This window comes from Rhipicephalus sanguineus, chromosome 1, assembly GCF_013339695.2.
Source record: "Rhipicephalus sanguineus isolate Rsan-2018 chromosome 1, BIME_Rsan_1.4, whole genome shotgun sequence".
Lineage (NCBI taxonomy): Eukaryota > Metazoa > Arthropoda > Arachnida > Ixodida > Ixodidae > Rhipicephalus > Rhipicephalus sanguineus.
Window position 1 is genome coordinate 299,300,991 of NC_051176.1, and position 19,311 is coordinate 299,320,301.

At 45.2% G+C, this 19,311-nt stretch overlaps 1 protein-coding gene across 7 annotated transcripts in view; it reads left to right on the forward strand.

Moving 5' to 3' along the window:
- Positions 1-19,311, forward strand: part of LOC119379346 (guanylate kinase) — a 183,989-nt gene that overhangs the window by 162,897 nt on the left and 1,781 nt on the right. For 2 of the 7 annotated variants that reach the window (XM_037648640.2, XM_037648645.2), the window contains exons 2-7: positions 7,725-7,859; positions 7,984-8,025; positions 8,101-8,197; positions 8,287-8,425; positions 9,495-9,579; positions 14,460-14,545. In XM_037648640.2, coding sequence (XP_037504568.1) covers positions 7,725-7,859; positions 7,984-8,025; positions 8,101-8,197; positions 8,287-8,425; positions 9,495-9,579; positions 14,460-14,545 — 584 coding nt within the window. Of the gene's footprint in view, positions 1-6,428; positions 6,607-7,301; positions 7,568-7,724; positions 7,860-7,983; positions 8,198-8,286; positions 8,426-9,494; positions 9,580-14,459; positions 14,546-14,698; positions 19,218-19,311 lie in introns of those variants that run through there. The other 5 variants (XR_007414852.1, XM_037648643.2, XM_037648642.2 and 2 more) reach the window with 5 other exon arrangements.

The window sequence follows — 19,311 nt, forward strand, 5'->3', positions numbered from 1 at the left end:
CGCCTCCATCGAAATAAGCCCGCGTCTTTCGGGTCAACAGCCGAGCGCCGTACCCACTGAGCAGCGGCACATTCCGAGTTTTAGGTCAGGAATTGCAACGTGCGGACAATATATGCTCTAGTCAAAACAGGGACAGGTCTTTTCCAAATATAGCTTAAAATAGGTGAATCGTTCCGTACGGACATCTACAGAGGGTGATTCTTTTGGAACTTACGTTTTTCGTTGTGCTGTAGTTTTGTCACAAATTGTCCTATTTTAATGCCGTTTGCGGCAAAACATTCAGCAAGGATGAAAAGTTGATGAACCATCCCGTCTTTTGATGTGCCCGTCCCCTTATTTGGCGTGCAATGCTGAAAAAAAGAATAAATAGATAATAACGCGAACCGCGAAATTCCGAGAAATTCCAAACAAGAGAGACGCCGGGCGTGCGCAAATGCGCATATCAAGGTGACGCTCGGTTTTCGCGTCAACGTAACGTGATGAACCTGGCGTCGCCAGCTTCCGCCGCCACTCGCTGACGCGAACGCTGTACCGGACTAGCCATCCCTCCTTGTACAGCATTTCGCGGTTTTCGTTATTTCTTATTTTTTATTTGTTTTCGGCATTGTACATCAAAAACGGGACGGGCCAATAAATTTTGATCATTCCTTAATGTTTTGCCGTAAACCGCATTAACATCGGGTACTTTGTAACAAAACTACAGGCTAATGAAATAGGCTAAAAGAATAACACTGTACAAATAATTGATTTCGCACAAGTTGTTGGAAGAACTCGCCGAAAACAGTGACGAAAATTAAACCAGTTGTCCTTCATTAGAACACTACGCTATATAATCGATTGTGGTTTTCTACCGAACACAGGCCGCCTTAAAGCATTCGAAATAGCTGTTAGTGAGAAAATTCGAACAACAAACGCAGAAATCACGATGCGATCACGCGAAAGCCTATATCCGATTTATAGAGGCCGTCTACGTATACTTGCGAAGTCGCACAGTAAGTTTACGCACAAGCCTCTCATTTCAATTAAAATTGTGCATTTGTTTTGCCAATAAAATAAAAAAAGCTGACATAGACTTTCCGCTTGTCATGCACAGCTTAAAAGGTCGTTACTTCCGACGAGATAGGTGCTGAAAAAACCGCATGTCGAAACCGCAACCCGTTCGTAGGTGACGGTCTTGTTCTTGCCCATAAAGATGAGAATTTTGCCTATTTCCAAGTTCACAGTCGTGAATACAGCGGACGGTAAAGTGTGAAGTCACGGCCAGATATGTTACGTTCTTTATAATTTTGATTTTTTTTATGTTTACGTTAACATGGAAGAATATAGGCTGAAGAAGGCATAATTTGCACCATTTTCTTTTTTTTTTTGAGCAATGAGCTTGCATCCTGGAGTCAGCATGCTCGACGCCACGTGACGCGTTCTCGGTGATGACTGCTGGCAGCGTACCTTGCAGGCTGCCGCGTGTGCTGACACCGAAACTCGCAGCACCAGGATCAGGATGCAGGACGAGCACATGTTCTGCATGCGGGAGCACAACACAGTTGCGGCGTAAGTGAACGCCGGGCGTGTGATGTCGTCCGGCGTCCGCCACTGTGTTCTCTGTGCACAGGACGAAGTCACCGAGCCGGGATCCTCACGCCGTTCTGGCACTTACACCCGTTACACCTCGGCCCGTCACGGAGAAAGCCCGTAAGGACTTTTGTCTCGCTTGGCCGGGCCCGTCTGGGGCGTAACCCACCCTCTTTTTTTTTTTTCTTCAAACGTTGACCATAGACGGCCATAGCGATTTATTTGAATGGTTGTGGCACTCGTAACTCCTGTTCGCACAACCATTCGGATATTCTAAATCAAACGTATTCGATACTTGCCCGATCGACACTCCTGTATTCGACACGTGAAAGGGCGGATGCAGGATTTTTCAGAGGGAGGGGATGGGTGTCAGCTTATGGTAAGTTGGGGACCAGCGGGAGGACCTGATGGATCGACTTCTTCGGGATATACATTCAAGCATTAAGGACTGGGGTCACCCCGCTCTGGATCCGCCTGTGGACATCGTGCAATCTGTAACTGCCATAAAGCCTATATAGGTTTGGGCCAGTTGGTTTATACTTTGACTTTTGACTGCACCCGTCCTGTGTACTTGTGCTTTCTTTGTGTTTCTTGCGCTGGTTTTCAAAAGTCAAGCTATAACTGCCGCTGGTGGATTTTTGAAGGTCGCATTTGGTTTATGCGTTTGTCGCCGCGTTGTCACGCGCACGTTGTCATGTTGTCCGCATATTTTGATGCGGACATTGTTTGGCGTTTTCTTTGTTACCGTTTGTCTCCAAATTTTCACTATTATCCAGCCGTCGCCCGGCTCGATAATCCAAAGCTTCTAATCAGACTGCGCGCGCCATATGCGAATTGGGCGCATTCTTGAATCCACGTAAACACCAGCGATTTCGAATTCAGGAATTGCAGTGCACATTTTGCGTGCATTTGAGAATAAATCACACGAAGATATTGTAAAAAAACGGCAGGAAGTGGAAGATGGAAGCTTGCGACGAAAAAATCCGTAAACAGGGGGTCGGTGCCCGAGCCTCGAGACGAAGATATTGTGTTACTTCATTGTGGCAAAGAACTTTTTGCTAGGTATTTGTGATGCATCTTCACTGAACATGTCTCTCAAATTACTGATTATGTTTTCATCGACCGAAGATTTCTAACTTATGTCTAACAAGACATTCGCTAGACAGACGAGGGCAGATAAGCACAGCGATATACGTGCTCACCACTTTTTCTTCTGCTGAAGAGAAGGGGGCAACCTATCTCAGAAACACTGTTCGAGCTTTTGTTTTAAAAGCTGCCAATGTGGTAAAAACTAGCCATTCTCCTCAGCGTCGGGAATATTCGGGTAAAGTATCGAACACAGTAAACCAACCAGTTTACACCCTTAAGGGGGTTTTACCGTGTCTAAACTAACACCCTTACATCCTAGGAAAAAGACATTTACACGAATCAAAGCACCCATATCTTGGCGAGTTGCCAATCGTCCAAACACCCTTATTACTCAAAAACATTGAAAAATAAAGACTACCAGTCAGGGAACGTCCTATTACAGATAAAATCAGCATCGAAGGCGCACGTGCGCGCCCAACCACACACACAATATAGCATATTGCAAGGGCGGATCCAGATGCCAACTTTAGGGGGGGGGGGCTCTTCATCTGACCGGGGGGGGGGGGGGGGAGAATGGTGATAGGGTAGGGATGAGGAGAAAGGTAGAGGCCGGGGGACAAGATTCTCCTTCCCGCTTTTGTGTAATGGTAGCCGAAGCCACTTGATAAAAGATCTGGGCGACAGGCATTGCAGGCAAGGGGGGGGGGGGTAGCTGACACTGGCTTTAGGGGAGGGGGGCGATCGCCTCTACCCCCCCCCTCCCCCTCTGGATCCGCCACTGGCATATTGTAAAATACCTCACGCACGGAGCTCTCGCGCTGCACAGCCTTACACCGACCATGTGGTATATGTCCATAACATCTTGAGCCGCCGTTCAGTGCGGTGGCGATATTCCTGTTCCGCATAACTGAACAATAAACATTCACTGAATGCGCGTAAATTTATAGTGTGCCTGTAGATAGCCCTAAAAGAGATAGATCGGTTAATCTAAACTTGCCTAATATCCAACGCATTTTTTCATCAGCGAGTTCCAAGTATCATCTGGTACTCTGTCGTATGGGCCACAGGTGTTTCGATAACCCATAATACCCTAAGCTCTTAAAGGGTGTTGTAGGTAAAACATTACCCCACTTTTGCAAATCCTTGTTAGGCAAAAGGGTGTTTTGCTTGCTTGAAATCATTTTAAGGGTGCAAAATGGCTTACAGTGAAGGACGACCTGCGCCATGTGAGTTTTGTCGCCGGTGTCAGGGGCAGAGGAGGGCGAGTATTTGAAAATTTCGAATACCGAATTGAACAGTGCCCTGTTCGATTCAGTCTTGCAATCTAGTAGCCAGTGTTCTTGAATACAGATATTTTCCGAGTATTTCACGAATATTTAGAAAATGTCACCTGCACCGCAGTTAATTATTACAACGTACTTATGGTTGCTAACGCAGGCAAGCCGTGAAGCCTTCGAATACTATATCGGAGATATTGTTCAGTGTGTGTTTAGATCGCTACAGAAAAAGGTATAACCATGTATGACACAGCAGCTTTTATACTATTTGTCAGATTCCATGCTGCTGTAGGAAGCTTTGTTTCCGCACGAGAAAGTTCCAAGGAACTCACCGCGTAAAACGCTACAAAGGCAGATTTAAGCCACTGGTTAAATTGATTTTAAAATTCAACATACCGGTAAATGACGCGTCATATATCATAGGGTTGTAAACTTGATATTATCGTTATTATTTTTACTTTGAGCTTTCAACATTTGTAAAAATAAAAAATAATGTCAATAAAAAATAGATTTTAACTTCTTTTTATGCAAAAAATCTTGACACTTTAGCTCCGGAATTCCCATCTAAATACATGGTAATGGAGAAATAGTTTTCTCAGCGGCCACTGCATCAAATTTAGTGAGGTCTTTTTTTTTTGCATTCATAACGAAAAATCTGGTGATCGCAGGCAGCCGATCTTTTTATTTAGGTGGTTGATTTTTTTATTTTAAAAAATGTTGAAAATATCAAACTTTCAAACGATGACACAGACGGACAAAACTGAAGTTTTACACAGTGGTTTCAACGTACCACTAATATGCAACTGTTTTCCTATTCCTCACAAGCACTGTAATAAAATTCACGTTAGCTATAATTCACACAGTGTCAAATATGTCCGCTTTCGATGCTACAGCGGAAACATATTACAGAACTGAGCGGTATCTGTTCTTTGAACAGAGCAACAGGCTTGTAAAGTCCTCTCTTTCTATTTTTTATTACAAGTTTTTGGCAATATCGGCAAAAAAATGCACGCCCAAATTTTTTTTAAGGAGTCAATAAGGTTTAACTTTCTTTCGGAAATGCAATGAATTTTATCGAAATCGGTCCAAGAGTTGTCTTATAAGGGCATTTCTCTATTTAACATGTCTTTGAATTGTCGGCATCCGAATTCGCATCGTTCTTATTGTGCGGTATTACGATCAATTGGTTAACTTGCCCGTCAATTGAATGGAATATGTGCTCTATATTTCAAGAACCTTCCACGAGTGATGTGGATCACAGGCTATTCACAATGGCATATGGAATACGGTATGCACATTGGCATGCAAATGTCCGAATATGTCCCGTATAACGTTAATAACTGCCCCATTTATTTTTTTAGAAAGGTTGAGGGGGGGGGGGGGGGCACAGAAGACGACCTGGAATAATACTGCGGGGTTTTGCGCGCCAAAACAAGCTGCCTTAACCAGTTTTTCTTTCTCCCCCGAACAACATTGTTTACACTGAGGAACCACGATCTGGTTGTGAGGCACGCCGTAGTGGGGGAACTCTGGATTAACTTTGATCGCCTGGGCATTTTTCCGCACATCATCCCCATCGAAATCCGACCTGTAAAAAGGTTGTGCGCAAGTGGAATAAAGCACAAATAGCGCAAGCAGATTTTTAATTTTAAAGATTGAGGGGCTATGCATGGGAGCTGATGCAGTGGATCAAGTTTGGAAGTGGTTAGGACGCTAGCTTCCCGTTGTGGCTGTCATCATAAGCGTGCGCAGGGTTCCCCTTCAGGGGGGGCGAAGGTTCGTCGCAGCGCCCCCCTCCCTATTATGTCAATGTATGCGGCTGCCTTTGCGCCCCTCTTCTCGCCCCCCTACAATATATAGGGCTGACTTTGCGCCCCCCTTCTCGCCCCCTTGCCCCCCCCCCCCCCGCGCACGCCTATGGCTGTCATTGTTACTCTATTAAGACAAAAACCGGAGATGAAGAAGGAAAGATTTGTCGCTTTTGGGATGTTATGTAGAGTGAAGAATAGTGTCGTGTTCTATTCTTTCAACCCTGAGTGAAGTGCCCAGCGGTGCGCTGGCAATGAAGTGACCAGCAGGGGCGTAGCCAGAAATTTTTTTCGGGGGGGGGGGGGGGGGGGTTCAACCATACATTATGTGTGTTCGTGTGTGCGTTTGTATGTGTGCGTGTATATATACACATGCAAAATTGAAAAATTTCGGGGGGAGGGTTTGAACCCCCCCCCCCCTTGGCTACGCCCCTGGAAGTGACCGTATGCGGTGGCCGCAAGCCGAGCATTAGTGAGATGGCGCACTCGGAACGTTCAGAGTTGAGGCGGGTAGACCGCCGACTGTGCTGGGCCGGCGCGTCTGGTCTGGCACGCTGCTTCGTGGTGGGCCCGGTGGGCCTTCTCGGCCGTCGGACGGCGTGGACGCGTTGGGAGAGCAACGATAGGCGGCGCCGCACTACTCCCTGGTGTGACGGGATTCGTTGACGGCCCCACGAGCTATCTCGCTTGCGCAACGTAGGCCGCCATTTATGCCGACCCTCTTGGACCGACCGTCAGAGCTGCTCCAACTGTTGCCCGTGCGCTCCGTTCGTCCCGAGGTTTAACCGCGGTACCCGTTCTCCGTCCTATACTTCGTCGAGGCTCCGGACTTGGTTTTCAAGACATCAACATGAGGATGAAAGGTTGGCCCCTTCACATTTGTCGCGGCATATCCGCACGTTCTGATGCTCCGTACGACTTCACATGATCGGAGTGTACAAGTTTTGTGGCAATTGAGGCAGTGGACCAGGTTAAGTTGACTGCACTGTGCGACAATATGTTTCCTGTAGTTTCCGGCATTAGGTAGCTGGTGTGAACTAGTTGTCACTGCGGCGGTACTGATTACGGATTTCATATGCGTCATATATCCGCGTATGTTTGGCTAACACGTGTATTCGCGTTGGCGCTTGACGAACGAGCGAACGAAACTTGTTCGTTCAGCGGTGGCGTTAAGTAGAGCATCCGCTGCGCTGTGCCTTTCGACATTATAAATTGCTTCTGCACGTGTAAAACACGTGGGTAAGAGGAACGTGCGATTGTTTCAAACTTCCGGAAAAGTGCAAAGCTGCGCCGTGGTGTCATGCATGGATTCGAATATGGGTAATTTTTCGTCGAAACATCTAGAGCTAGTTCGAAAGATTGAGGAACGCCTCTCGAGGTGTGAAAGAGAACTCGTGTTCTTTTTTTTTTTTTTAACACCCTGTGCGTTACCACATCGCGCAGTTCGGGTACGAGCACGAATTCGTGTGCGCAAGCGCCGCAGCTAGAAGCACATTGCCTTTCTGCGGCCGACGCCCCCAGCTTCCAACTCTGCGGCTTGTGCTGCCATCTGGCCGCTGCACACGCAGTTCGTATCCATTGTCGCTGGCGCTGGCAAACTGGCATCCTGGGACATTGTTACGCCGGCAAGCATTCACCATCCTCCACGTCCCTCTGCATGTTAGGTGTTGAGCGCTTCATTGTCCTTAGTAATTTTCGTCTGTTTCATCACATTCACTTGAAATGTACAGCATCGTCAACCGCACAGGTGATATTTTTTTCTCTGCGTCCGCGGAATGAATGAATCGATTAAATGCGTCTCGCCTCGTCTTGTGTGTCAGGCAGGTATGCATACGTGGAGCTCTGCTTGGACTACTGTTGTGTTAAAATGCACGGTATTACAGCCGCCTGTACTATCACGTGTACTTCCGCGCCGTAATGTGGTCGTTGTGGTTTTGCCGTCTATTATTATAGCCAGTTTTGCCTTTTTTTTTTTCTGCAGGCGGCCTGTCCACCTTGATACACATGTCGGCTCTGCGCCCGCTTGTCATATGTGGGCCATCCGGTAGTGGGAAATCGACACTGCTCAAGAAGCTGCTGAAAGACTTCGGCGATTATTTCGCCTTGAGTGTGTCGCGTGAGTATGACAGTCTTCGTTGGTCCAGCCTAGTACGGTGTATTATCCCACATTCCTTTGTCGATGCGGGCTAAGCAGTGCGTATTAACTCGGTATTATGGCTTTTGTTTATTGTGTACTCCAGATACCACCCGAAAACCCAGGCCCGGTGAAGTGAATGGCAAAGGTAAGAACGGACATTGTCGCGTGGTACAAAAGACCCGTCTAGACATGTGCGTGATTGCACGTTTGCCTTTTTCAGACTACCATTTCATATCGCGGGACGAAATGGAACAGGCAATCGAGGCGGGTGAATTCATCGAGTACACGGAGTTTTCGGGAAACTTGTATGGCACAAGGTAAAGCTGCCCCCCCCCCCCCTTTTAAAAATTACTTTAGCTTTGATGAACATGTCTGAAATGGGACAGTATGCTTTCATTTTGTGCAGTAAGAAATCCGTACGTGATGTCCAAGAGCAAGGGCGAATCTGCATCCTCGACATTGAAATTGAGGGTGTGAAGAACATCAAGAACACAGATCTGAATCCCCGCTACATCTTCATCAAGCCTCCAAGCATGAAGGCCCTTGTAAGTCTCCTATAAATCTTTTGAAGTAAGTTTCACGGCTGCTATTCTTTTACATCTTTTAGTGCCTTTTTTTTCTGTTTGTTTGTAACTTGTGCCTTTCAGGCAATGCTTTGGAATGTCAGGTCAGTCGGATAAGTGCATTGTGTAATATGTGTATACATTGGATTTTTTTTTTTCGTCTATTTGTTGCACATGCAAGCTATATTTAAGTGCCTCGGTGAAAACTTCTTGCATTTTGTGCTGTTTAAAATGTCCCAACCTGAGCTGCACTGCTTGTGTACGTAACCCTGTTTAGCAAATACTGTGCCTGTTTTGCATAAATGATGGGACTAGGCCTTAGAGGAAACATTTGCTGCTACTTTTCTTGTCTGTGAACCTTGAAATAAATTGTAAACTCTTCTTGGCCTGATTAGTTTTATTTCCTATGTTATGCTGCCATAGATATGCATGGTATGACAGTATTACAAGTCTGATAAACAGCATATTTTAAATTTATTTTTCACTGCATGCATTTCTATGTTTGATTTTATCCCTTGTCCAAGTTGACTCTGGTTTATGGTGTAGTGAAATGTTATTCCGCCTAGAAAGCTTGTGCCCAGTGCTGTGACAGGTTTTGTGGTACTTAACACACCTGCATAACTAAAATTCCACCCAAAAAGTATTTGTAGCAATTTGCTGAATGTACTTGGGTTATATGTTTTGGATCACTCCAGTGCTTTTAGTTGTTTGTACCAGTTGTCCTATAAATTTGCATAATTGGTGTCTATTTTTTTTTTTTTTTTTTGTAATTGACAGTTATGCATAAAGTGATGGACTTCAAGCAACTGCTTGTGCCATTTAAACGGTTGCCATAAAGTAAGCACGCTTGTTAGGTGATGTTTGCTGTTACTGTTTGCAAAAGCGTGCCTTTGAGGCAGTTTTAATTGTCAAAATTAACCAGGATCAACTTTGGATGCTGCTGCTCTTAACCAGTAATTCCACTTTCTGACTAGTTCCTGGAAACACATCTGACTTTCGGCTTTTTTGGTATTTTTCTTTCCCCACTTCCCTCTCGCTCCCTGCTTTCCAGGAAGAACGGCTCAGGGGTCGGGGCACTGAAACCGAGGAGAGCTTGCATAGACGCCTGGCAAGAGCTAGTGAGGAGATTGCCTATGGTATGTAATTCAGGCTCAAATATCGGAATTTTGGGTAGATAATTTTACATTTGGGAAGAACTCTGAACACCTAAATGTCTTGTGCACTGCATTGTTAACAAAAGCGTGGGGTTTTGCTAACTTGGCCATGGCTGTAAAATGCCTGAGAGCAAGAATAATAGTTTTTGTTTTTAGTACTATAGTACTAAAGTTTTAATGCATAACAATATTACTAATAACTAAAATTATGGTTTAAAAATACTACCGGTTCGGCTTTCTATATTACATAACTTATATTTGAGCCACTGCTGGCGAGGCCAACGTTACTAGAACAAACTCAGTTTAAAAGCTCCGCCGGAGAGGCGGTCCGCGTGGCGGTCGTGAGAACTAGTGGCGCTACTGTCACGTCTAGCTCCCGCGGCTGGCGCTTGTTGTGATCCGCGCCGCCGATGTACGAGCGCACGTGGGTTACAGCGTCGTCTGCGCTTTGTTAGCTCGTCATTTTTGCGACTGTTCTTGACCAGGCTTAGCGTCTTGTACGAAGTGATGTACGAAGCGTAACGAGGGCGAACAGATTCACAGTGCGGTATGCCGACTTGCTTTGCGCCGGGCTGCAAGAGCGGCTACCGCAACGACGACTCCGCTTCACGACACTTCTTCGGACCTGCGAAAGACCCTACGCCATTCAAGCTTTGCATCGCAAAGATAGAAAGCTTACTGCGAAATGCAAGGTCTGTGACGTTCATTTTGAGAGTGATGACACTGTAAAGCACTATCGTCGTGTCGTTGCCGGACAAGAAGTTTCGATCCCACGTGGAAAGTGGGAACTCGCGCCAGGTGCCGTGCCGCGCTTGTTCCCAGCACTTGCACCCCACATTTCAAAGCCAAAATGTTCGGGGTTTAGGCGCAAATCCCCCCCAAAACGCACGGCGTCCCGCGAAAGCCCAGTGCCCAATTTGGAGGAGCCGCCAGAAATAGAACAGCAAAACGAAAGGCAGGCGAACCGAGAATGAGAGTTGCATCACAATGACATTCGATCAGTTGTCAGCTGTCGCTATGCCTCCAAAGCAGTGGATTTTCGAGAGATTTTACGACGAGGTATTGAACAAGATGTGCGGAATATTTTACACTCGCCGGCTCGGGAACGGGCTGCTCAGCGCAAAAATTTGACACGGTATAGAAAAGACGAGGACCAGCGCTGGTCCTCGTCTTTTCTATACCGTGTCAATTTTTTTGCGCTGAGCAGTTTAATAATGGAATACCAACTAGCCCAATCCCACACTTTGCTTCGGGAAGGGAGACTTACTTGTGCGAAAGATAATTGTAGTTGACGAGCAGTTTAACTGCGTAGTGAACGGCTACAGCACGAAACGCAAACGGCTGTCGTACAGTGTAAAGTGCTGCGGGCATGGAACATCTGCTCGGTGAAGTTGAAAAACTGAAGTTGAATACTGACGACTCTTCTAGCGACAGAGTACGCGCGTATAACTGCTCGGTGCTCACATCACGGCCGATATGTTCGAATTGTTTAAGGCGCCGTAGAAGGATGCGACGTAGAAAGATGAGACACCGAAAATAAACTATCCGCTGAAAAAATTGCTCAGAGAAGACATCTATTCGATGTAATCGCACACTGAGATTTCATTGAGCGAGTCCTCGTAAAATTTTCCGATTTTGGGTCAGTATCCCTTTAACCGTCGCGAAAACGTGTCTTGTAAACATTGCAAAGCATTGGTGATGTTTTTCGAGAAAGTTTTTTCAATAAATTGTAGAAACATGAGTACTGTTTTTCTAGAACGTTTTTGTATCTCGAGTAAGTATGCTTCTTTGTGCACTATAAAGGCTTTTACAAATGTGTTGGGTTGTTCTTGGTCTAGATAAGACGGCAGCGGCTAAAATTGTGGTAGTAGTTATAAAAATTACTCTGAAAACCCTCATTCGCTTAGAAACACCTACACTCTAAGAAAAAATCGAGTATTTGGGGAGTATTTCTGCCACACAACAATAATTGTCATGCGGCTTGCTCGCGTTTCCTTTCTTGAAAACCCGGCTCTCGTCACTTTCCTATCAATTAAGAATGCTACGTCGCGCTGATAACGCGCGCGCGGTTCGTGACCGGGAAGTGCCGGGACCTCGGTGATAACGCGAGGAAAGTACGCGAAGTGGATGACGATTATTGTTGTGTGGCAGAAATACTCCCCAAATACTCGATTTTTTCTTAGAGTGTATGCTTGGAAGTTAAGCGCAATGTAGACAGCTCAAATATTGTCAAAGGGTCGTGACATCGACGAAGGCAGCAGTCAGCAGGTCCGAGATGAAACTTTATTTGTCCGAACTTGTGGCCGGGAAACTGAAAGTCAACTACAGCAATACACTGATAGCGGCGAACAGAGCATCGACCGTCGACCAACTGACAAGCAGTCAAGCGCGTCGGCTTTTATACAGGCGCTATCGAACTTTCCAGCGATATCGCTGGTGGCGGTGTTATCTCTCGACAAAGCTGGAACATTCGCGTGCAGCGCGAAATCTTACCAGAACCATCTACTACAATCGCGAAGCTTCTCGAACACTGCTTCGCGGACAGCTTCGAGCGTTGATAACCGTCCTTGCTGGTCAAACCCACAGATCAGTGGTCAAACCCGAATACATCAAAATAAAACAAGAAGTGGTCGCGGCAATATAGACCGAACATCGATTCTTAGCCAATCAATGAACAACGCACGCGGGCCAATGCACACAGACGACCTTATGCATATCCACCTAAGCATCCACCCAACTAGTACAATAAGAAAGTTGCCGCGCAGTTGCCCCGAGCAACTGCGCGGCGCACCGCAGCGTTATGCCGTGGCAGCAGACGACGCGCCGATAGTGGCGCAAGACGGAACTGCAGCGCCGCTAGTTCTCGCGACCGCCGTTCGGACCACCCTCCTCCGCTGGCGGAGATACGGAGCTTTGAAACTGAGTTTGTTCTAGTAACGTTGGGCGAGGCTACACACTTGGATGCAGCAAAATGAGTTTGGTATATGCCCTTGCTGGCGTGTGCATTCTGCAGCAGGTGTCGCTAAGCACTCGCATGCGATAGCGTGTGAATGACACTAGCGGCGAAGGGCACTATGCCCTTGTGATGGGGATATTAAAGTGGAGTGTCATCGTCATGCTAAGCACCAGCCCGTTCTGTCACAGTTTGGTTTCGTAAAGGACTGCACCACTCGAGAAATTTTCTAATTTTCCTGAACAGAAAGATGTGCATTTGAATTTGGTAAATATATTAATCATTGTGAATTACATTGTCACATTAAAAACGTCATGGGCCAGGTTGAAGATAGGAGTTCTCAACTGGAAATGACTAATGTTCAACCCATTTGCTGTATCCTAAGCGATATCAAGGAGGAGGTTACTACGCCACTACGACCACCGTTAAGGTTGGGTGCCAGTTAATTTCAGCCATGCTTGAATTATGCAGCGACAGCCCATTTCAGGATTGATATAATGAAAGTTCAGTCCTATGGAAACGTATGTGAACTGGTCAGGACTTCTGGTCAATATTGAATCGTTTGGAGTTGAGTTAGCGGAGGTCTACTGTAGTGTAATGAAGGCATGCAGTAACCACTATGCTTTTAGCAAAGGCTTTGGAATGTAAGGGTTGGCGAAAATGGAACTCAATTCCAATTTATTTGAACAGATGTGTGACCAAAACTTCACCTCTTGAGGTTCATCTTTTAAAAGAATTTAACTAGATGTACACATTAGCAGTCAGAGCATAACAGTGGTTTCTAAGAAGAGACATCTGCCAGCTTACTAACATAAAGCATTGCCTCCAAATGTTGAATATCTTAAAACCCATTAACAGTGGCCATGCACACAATTATTACATATAGTTGTTCTGGCTATTTCTGCTTAGTGATGCATGAAGGAAAATGTCTGCTGCCCAATCTTGAAAAAAAAAAAAAAAGAAAAGCATGCACAAGAAAAAATGTTGTCAGCCACAGAAAAATGGATGAGTCAAACCTGTACTTGTCCCAGACCAGGACAGTCTTTTTGCAGACTTGGAAGCCTTCTTTCTAAGAAATTTGTATGCATTTCCTTTGTTGCTTAGTGCTACGAATGGGTGGATGGCAATTTTTTCCTTAGAGGAGTAGCGACAGTAATTTTAGAAATTTTTGTATATTTGGTCTAAATATAAACACTGGTGTCGAGAGCTATAAAGAGAGTATTGTAGTGTCTGGGAACGCATCAGACATATTTTTAATACCCGTGCCGTAAGAAACCACAACTCATTAGGATATCAAGGGGTGGTTTCACAGTGATGTGTCAGCACAGTCTGACGCAGGTCTCCATCGCATGGGGACAGCAACTTGTGACTTATTCTAGCAGGAGCGCTCTCGTCTGCTGCAAGTTGCACGTTAACATCAGTGCGTTGAATTGTCATCCAGTGAATGACAGTGATTTCGATTACTATTGACTCATTATGATAATGTCCATTGTGGTGGGGCTGGTGTGGAGATGCTGGGTGATGAAAACTTAAGATCGAACTAAAGTATTTTACACGTCTTTCCTGGCTCCTGTGTGTGGAGAGCATTTTACACTGCATGCCAAGGAAACGATAAATGTCCCTTTTATGATTTCTCAAAATCATGTCTGTACTCCTTTTTTAAAAAAAAGTGGAACTTTACTCCACCTTGCGGACTTTCGCAGTCCTGTTCTGCTGTATGTGAATTTATATTGGATACACATTAGTCTCTTCTGATATACTAAGACGTTAAACCTGTGACTAAAATTTAGCTTGTGTATATGAGATCTAATTTAGGAGAACTAAATATGATGCAGCTACAAGAGATATTGCATGGCAGTTGTCATGCTTTATGTTAACATGTGTGGGTTGCATCTTTCCTAATTTGCAGGCGAAAACCAGGGCAACTTTGACCTTCTGCTAGTCAATGACAACCTCAAGAGTGCGTACAACAGACTCCGAGATTACCTTATAAAGGTAGGATTTTTGTTCTGGCACAATTGTGAATCCAGACCTCTTCATGGGGCTAAATATTTGACATGACAAGCATGGCATGCTATGGGTCATTGCATGTTTTTGTGCCACATGTTTTTGGAAAAAGGCCCCGCCATCATTTTTGCTGCACTATAGGAGGCATTCACCAAGCTGCCAGAGTTTGTGACCATCAGTGAGGATTCAGCACCATCCTTATGATCTGATGGATGCCAACACCTGAAGGACAGTTTGTGTGGAATAGAGTACGCGACCCCAAAAGCTGCCAACGCAGCAGAACATTTTACACTTTCTCAGAGAAAGTGAACTGTTCCCGCTGTGGCTTCAGAACCAAAAGAACTGTCCACTTGTGTGTAACTGTGATTTTCCACAATTGTAATGCTTAGGTATGTTGGCATTGCTTCTGCATTACCAAACTTGTCATGTCGCTCTCACTGGTGATATTGTGAACTGCCAGATGGGTCGGACCACTCCTTCTGTTTTTATGTACTTGTCACAAAAAATTGTTCGCTTTTTACCATTGACCCTACTCATTGTAAGATATGAGCAAAGCTTGTTTGTTATCTGCATTATGAGTCTGGTAAAACATTTATTTATTTTTTTTCCATCGTGCACTGGCTTAGTGCTGTAATATTGTTCTGCTCTTGCAACTTGTTCATCTATCTGCACATCATCGCTTGTATTTGTTGCTTTTCTCGTTTCACTTTCTGCTTCTCTGTTGCTGTGTCGTTGCTACATGTTCAGACGTGTATGAACAAAATAAATATTTAAATGTGTCACGATGAAAATTTGATTTTGTCTTTGCGTCCAGTCATTTAAAATTGCACAGGGCAGTTGTGCACTTTGTACTCTTGACTACCATGATTGGTTTAAGCACTCCTGGCTTGCAGAGCAGTTACAGTTTGTACCCAACTGGCGGACTTGACGCACTTTAGCTGCTTGCTTAGCAGTTTTTTTTTTTCCCCTCTTCATCTTGCAGTAATTATGCTTCCTGGCTTGGTCGAAACATTTCCAAGGCTGACCTCATGTTAAGTTATATGCACAGTATTGTTTCATTCATGTGACGTGTGCAGCGGCACTTGTCTACCATTTGGAGGACAGTGTTGGACTTTCTTCATAAAAGAAGCTTTGTGAAGACAGCCTATCGAAGTGCCAGTTGTACTGACGACACAAGCAGTTGTGGAATCATTGGTGCACATTTACTAAGTTGTCTGCATTTTTCTGGTAGCTGGCTAGGTTTCGGACAACTTGATGTTCACTGGTCCTTCAGTTCACCGCCTTGCACAAGTGTCTAGTCTGCTTTTGCTAGTTTGTCTCCAGCAAATAGAATAATCTGTGGGTTATCCAGATAAGTGTGGCTACTTATATAGAGCATTCCAATACACTGTATACTAAATCCAGTACACATTGTGATAGTATAGACATTTTCACAGAAGGCTCTCTGGCCACTGCCATAATCCACTTTGGGCAAAGCTAAATAGGCGTAACCCCCCAAAAATGCACTGCCGAGGCTGTGACATCAGCCTTTGTACTCCCGTGCCACAGCCCAGAGAGATGTTTCTTCTCTCCTGTGAAAATTTCTATAGCTGGGTATAAATAGGAAGAGCATGGCAGCACTGATTTGAAAGGGCCTATTTTCTTGGCATCCCCTCTCAAATCATTCTAGTAAGCCAAATTTGGCAGTTCTGGCAAATGCCACTGCAGCACATTGACAGCTTGTGAATGCTTCCTTTGTACACTTGAATCCCATACTATGAAATGATCTGTGCAGCAGTTCATCTCTACATTCTGTAGTGTTCAGGTTAATAAAGTAGTGCAATATTTCGTGGTAAAGCAACATTATAACAAAAAAAATCAATAGGTAGGCTAGTTGGTGCTGTATTAACGGGCCCTGCAATACCTTTTCATGGTCGGAAAACGCTGCCAATCGGTGGTCAAGGCTCCTGAAAACACGCGAGCCAAACATTACACAGCACGCGGCGTGGAATTTACAATCGAGTCTCAGTCTGTTGGAAACCGCTCTTTTCTCTACAAAGGATGCCATATACCCAAATTGCTGCACCATATACCCAGTGTCCACAGCTGTTGGCTGATTTGAGCATCATGAGCTGCATAGTTACCGTGGCCGCCGCAAGATGCTGCCACATGCCCGCCTGCGCGTTCGCGATCACACTGAAAGTAAGCTGCGCGTTCAAAGAAAAAATGCAAAGAACATACTCAAGGTCATGAAGCACACTGACGAAGGGACGCATCTTCTTGTCCCCTTGTCATCCCCTCCCTGCGTAGCTTTCAGTGTGCTCGCTGGTACAAAAAGAAAGCGCTTGAAGCATGCGGCAAATCCCTGTAACTCCACTCATACTTGACGGATTCTAAAAATTTTTGTTGCAGTCGATTCATGAGGTAATAAGCTTTTAATGAAGCCATTATATGATTACTTGGAAAAGTGTTGCAGGGCCCCTTGAAAGAGCTCGTTTTCGCGGAAATTCTGGTGTTGGTGTTGTTGGTTGTGAGCGGAAAATCAGCGTTGTCCGTGAGCAAAAAGTCGAGAGATGCAAATAAAATAAGAATTTTCGGTTCGAGTCAGAACAGGACCCAGGCCTTCTGAGCGGCAAGCAGGTGTACCACAGAGCCACACCATTGCTTGAAACTACTTCTGAAAAAAACGCTATATGAATGTCATGTAGTGGGAGGAGCCTCCTCAACACGTGTAATATTGCGTGGCAGAAACGTAGAATCGCGCCAGAGGTCAAGACATGTGAATTGTGCAAAGAGTGGCTGTTTTAAAAGGCCCACTCATTTCAAAGCTTTCGGACATATTTAATCATCATCAGCAGCAAGCTCGCCAAAAGTGGGCAGCTGCGTCGGTTCACGTGTTGCCTTAGGGGAGTTTTTGAAACCATCTGAAGCTTTTGGTGTCAACGCTCCCTTAATCTCGCAGTGGCAAATAACCTAGTGGCTGCTAGACATCCCCTGTGAACGTGATGATTTAATATGCGTGATTGCCCGAGCTCTATGTTCTGTATATGTACATGATTCAGTAAAAAGCTTATAGGAATAGTACCACTCTTCACAAGAGTGTGTGCAGCAGGCATTACTGAAATAGGCTGCAGGGAGCAGGTGGCCCCGGCACCATGAAAACATTGTATAGGCGTTTGTGAATGAATAAATGCATTGTGTTAAAGGGCCACTCACCAGGCCAACAAATAAGCTCATGAGACGCAGTGGCGATCGATTATGTCTGCTAAGTATGCAACTGCTGTGTGGCGTGAAGCCGACTGAAATTTCAAACAGATATTGCCACTCTTTTTGAGGAAGCCACGCCTTGAGGCCACAGTAAGAAATGCACTATGCAAGATGCACTGATTGTTATGTCGCTGACCATAGCATGCGACTTCAGTTCATCATTTGATTCATTCCAAACAATGCCACCACTTGAAATGTGCCGTGAAGCAAAATAGAAAAAGGAAAACAAACAGAATGCAGGACTTGTCACGTGAACATGATGCGTTCCCTCTGCTTTGGTACTTGAGAGAACTCAGAAAAGGAAAGCTGCTTGCAGATGCTAGCCATGGCAGAGTGAGAGAGCTTTTGCTGACGGTTGCACTTGCCTCTTAGAGGCTAGGTAACGGGACCATTAAATTTCTCCTAACTCCTACAATAATGAACCAATTTGAAAATTATTATGATAAAGAGCGCTCTAGAGGGCTTCTAATGTGCGACCAAATTAATGAGGTTGGTAAGGAGCCCTGTAAAAAACCATAAAATAAACATGTAATCTTTAGACGATGTATTGCAGTGTTAAGAATGTGTTTTGTTGCAGGTATAAATAAAATTGTTAGTTTGTGAGAATGCATACATAAAACATGAAATCCAGTCTACACAGTATAGGTATTGTCATGTTTGTACCTTCTTTGTTCTCTTCTCCCTCCCCCGCTCTGTGTTCTGCATTTAAAGGGGCCCTGCAACACTTTTCCAAGTAGCCATTGAATGGCTTGACTAAAGGAACTTATTGCCTCACGAATCAAACGCCGCAGAAATTTTTAGAATCCGTCCAGTACGAGCGGAGTTAGTTTTGTCTCACGCTGTAATTGCTTTCTCTTTTCTCTCGCCCCGAAGAAAGCGCTGGAAGCTAAGCGGGAGGGGGGGGGGCATGGGGAAAGAACGTACATCACGCGCGCCTCCTGACTTTGAGCACATTTTCTTTTCTTTTTGTTTTGTCTTCGAACGCTTGGTGTATTTCAGTGCAATCGCGTGCGCACACATAGTCGAGTGGCGGCCTCTCGCAGCGGCCACAGTAACAACCGAGCGCGCTATCTTCAAATCAGCCAATGGCATGGAAACTGCCTGTGGCGCTGTAAGCATAATTTTTTGTCGAGAGAACAGGAAGCGCTTTTTAGCTGACTTTGCAAATTTATTGTAAATCCCAGGCCGCGTGCTGTGCTATAATGTTTGGCTCGCGTGTTATTGGGAGCCTCAACTAGCAATCGGCAGCGTTTTCTGACCATGCTGAAAAAGTGTTGCAGGGCCCCTTTAATTGTGTTGCCAGAAGTGAAGTCTGATGCAGTAGCTTTTAGCTGTGGTTGTTTCTATGGCAGTTATGTAGGCACACATTATGCCTTTTACATCATTATCCTTGTTTTTTGGCTTCCTGTTATAAGTTGCTGCACCCATAACTGCATAGTGTAGGATGATCAGCGCAACCTTGACTCCCGCAAACACTCACACAAACACTCACTCATCCACCCGAGGAA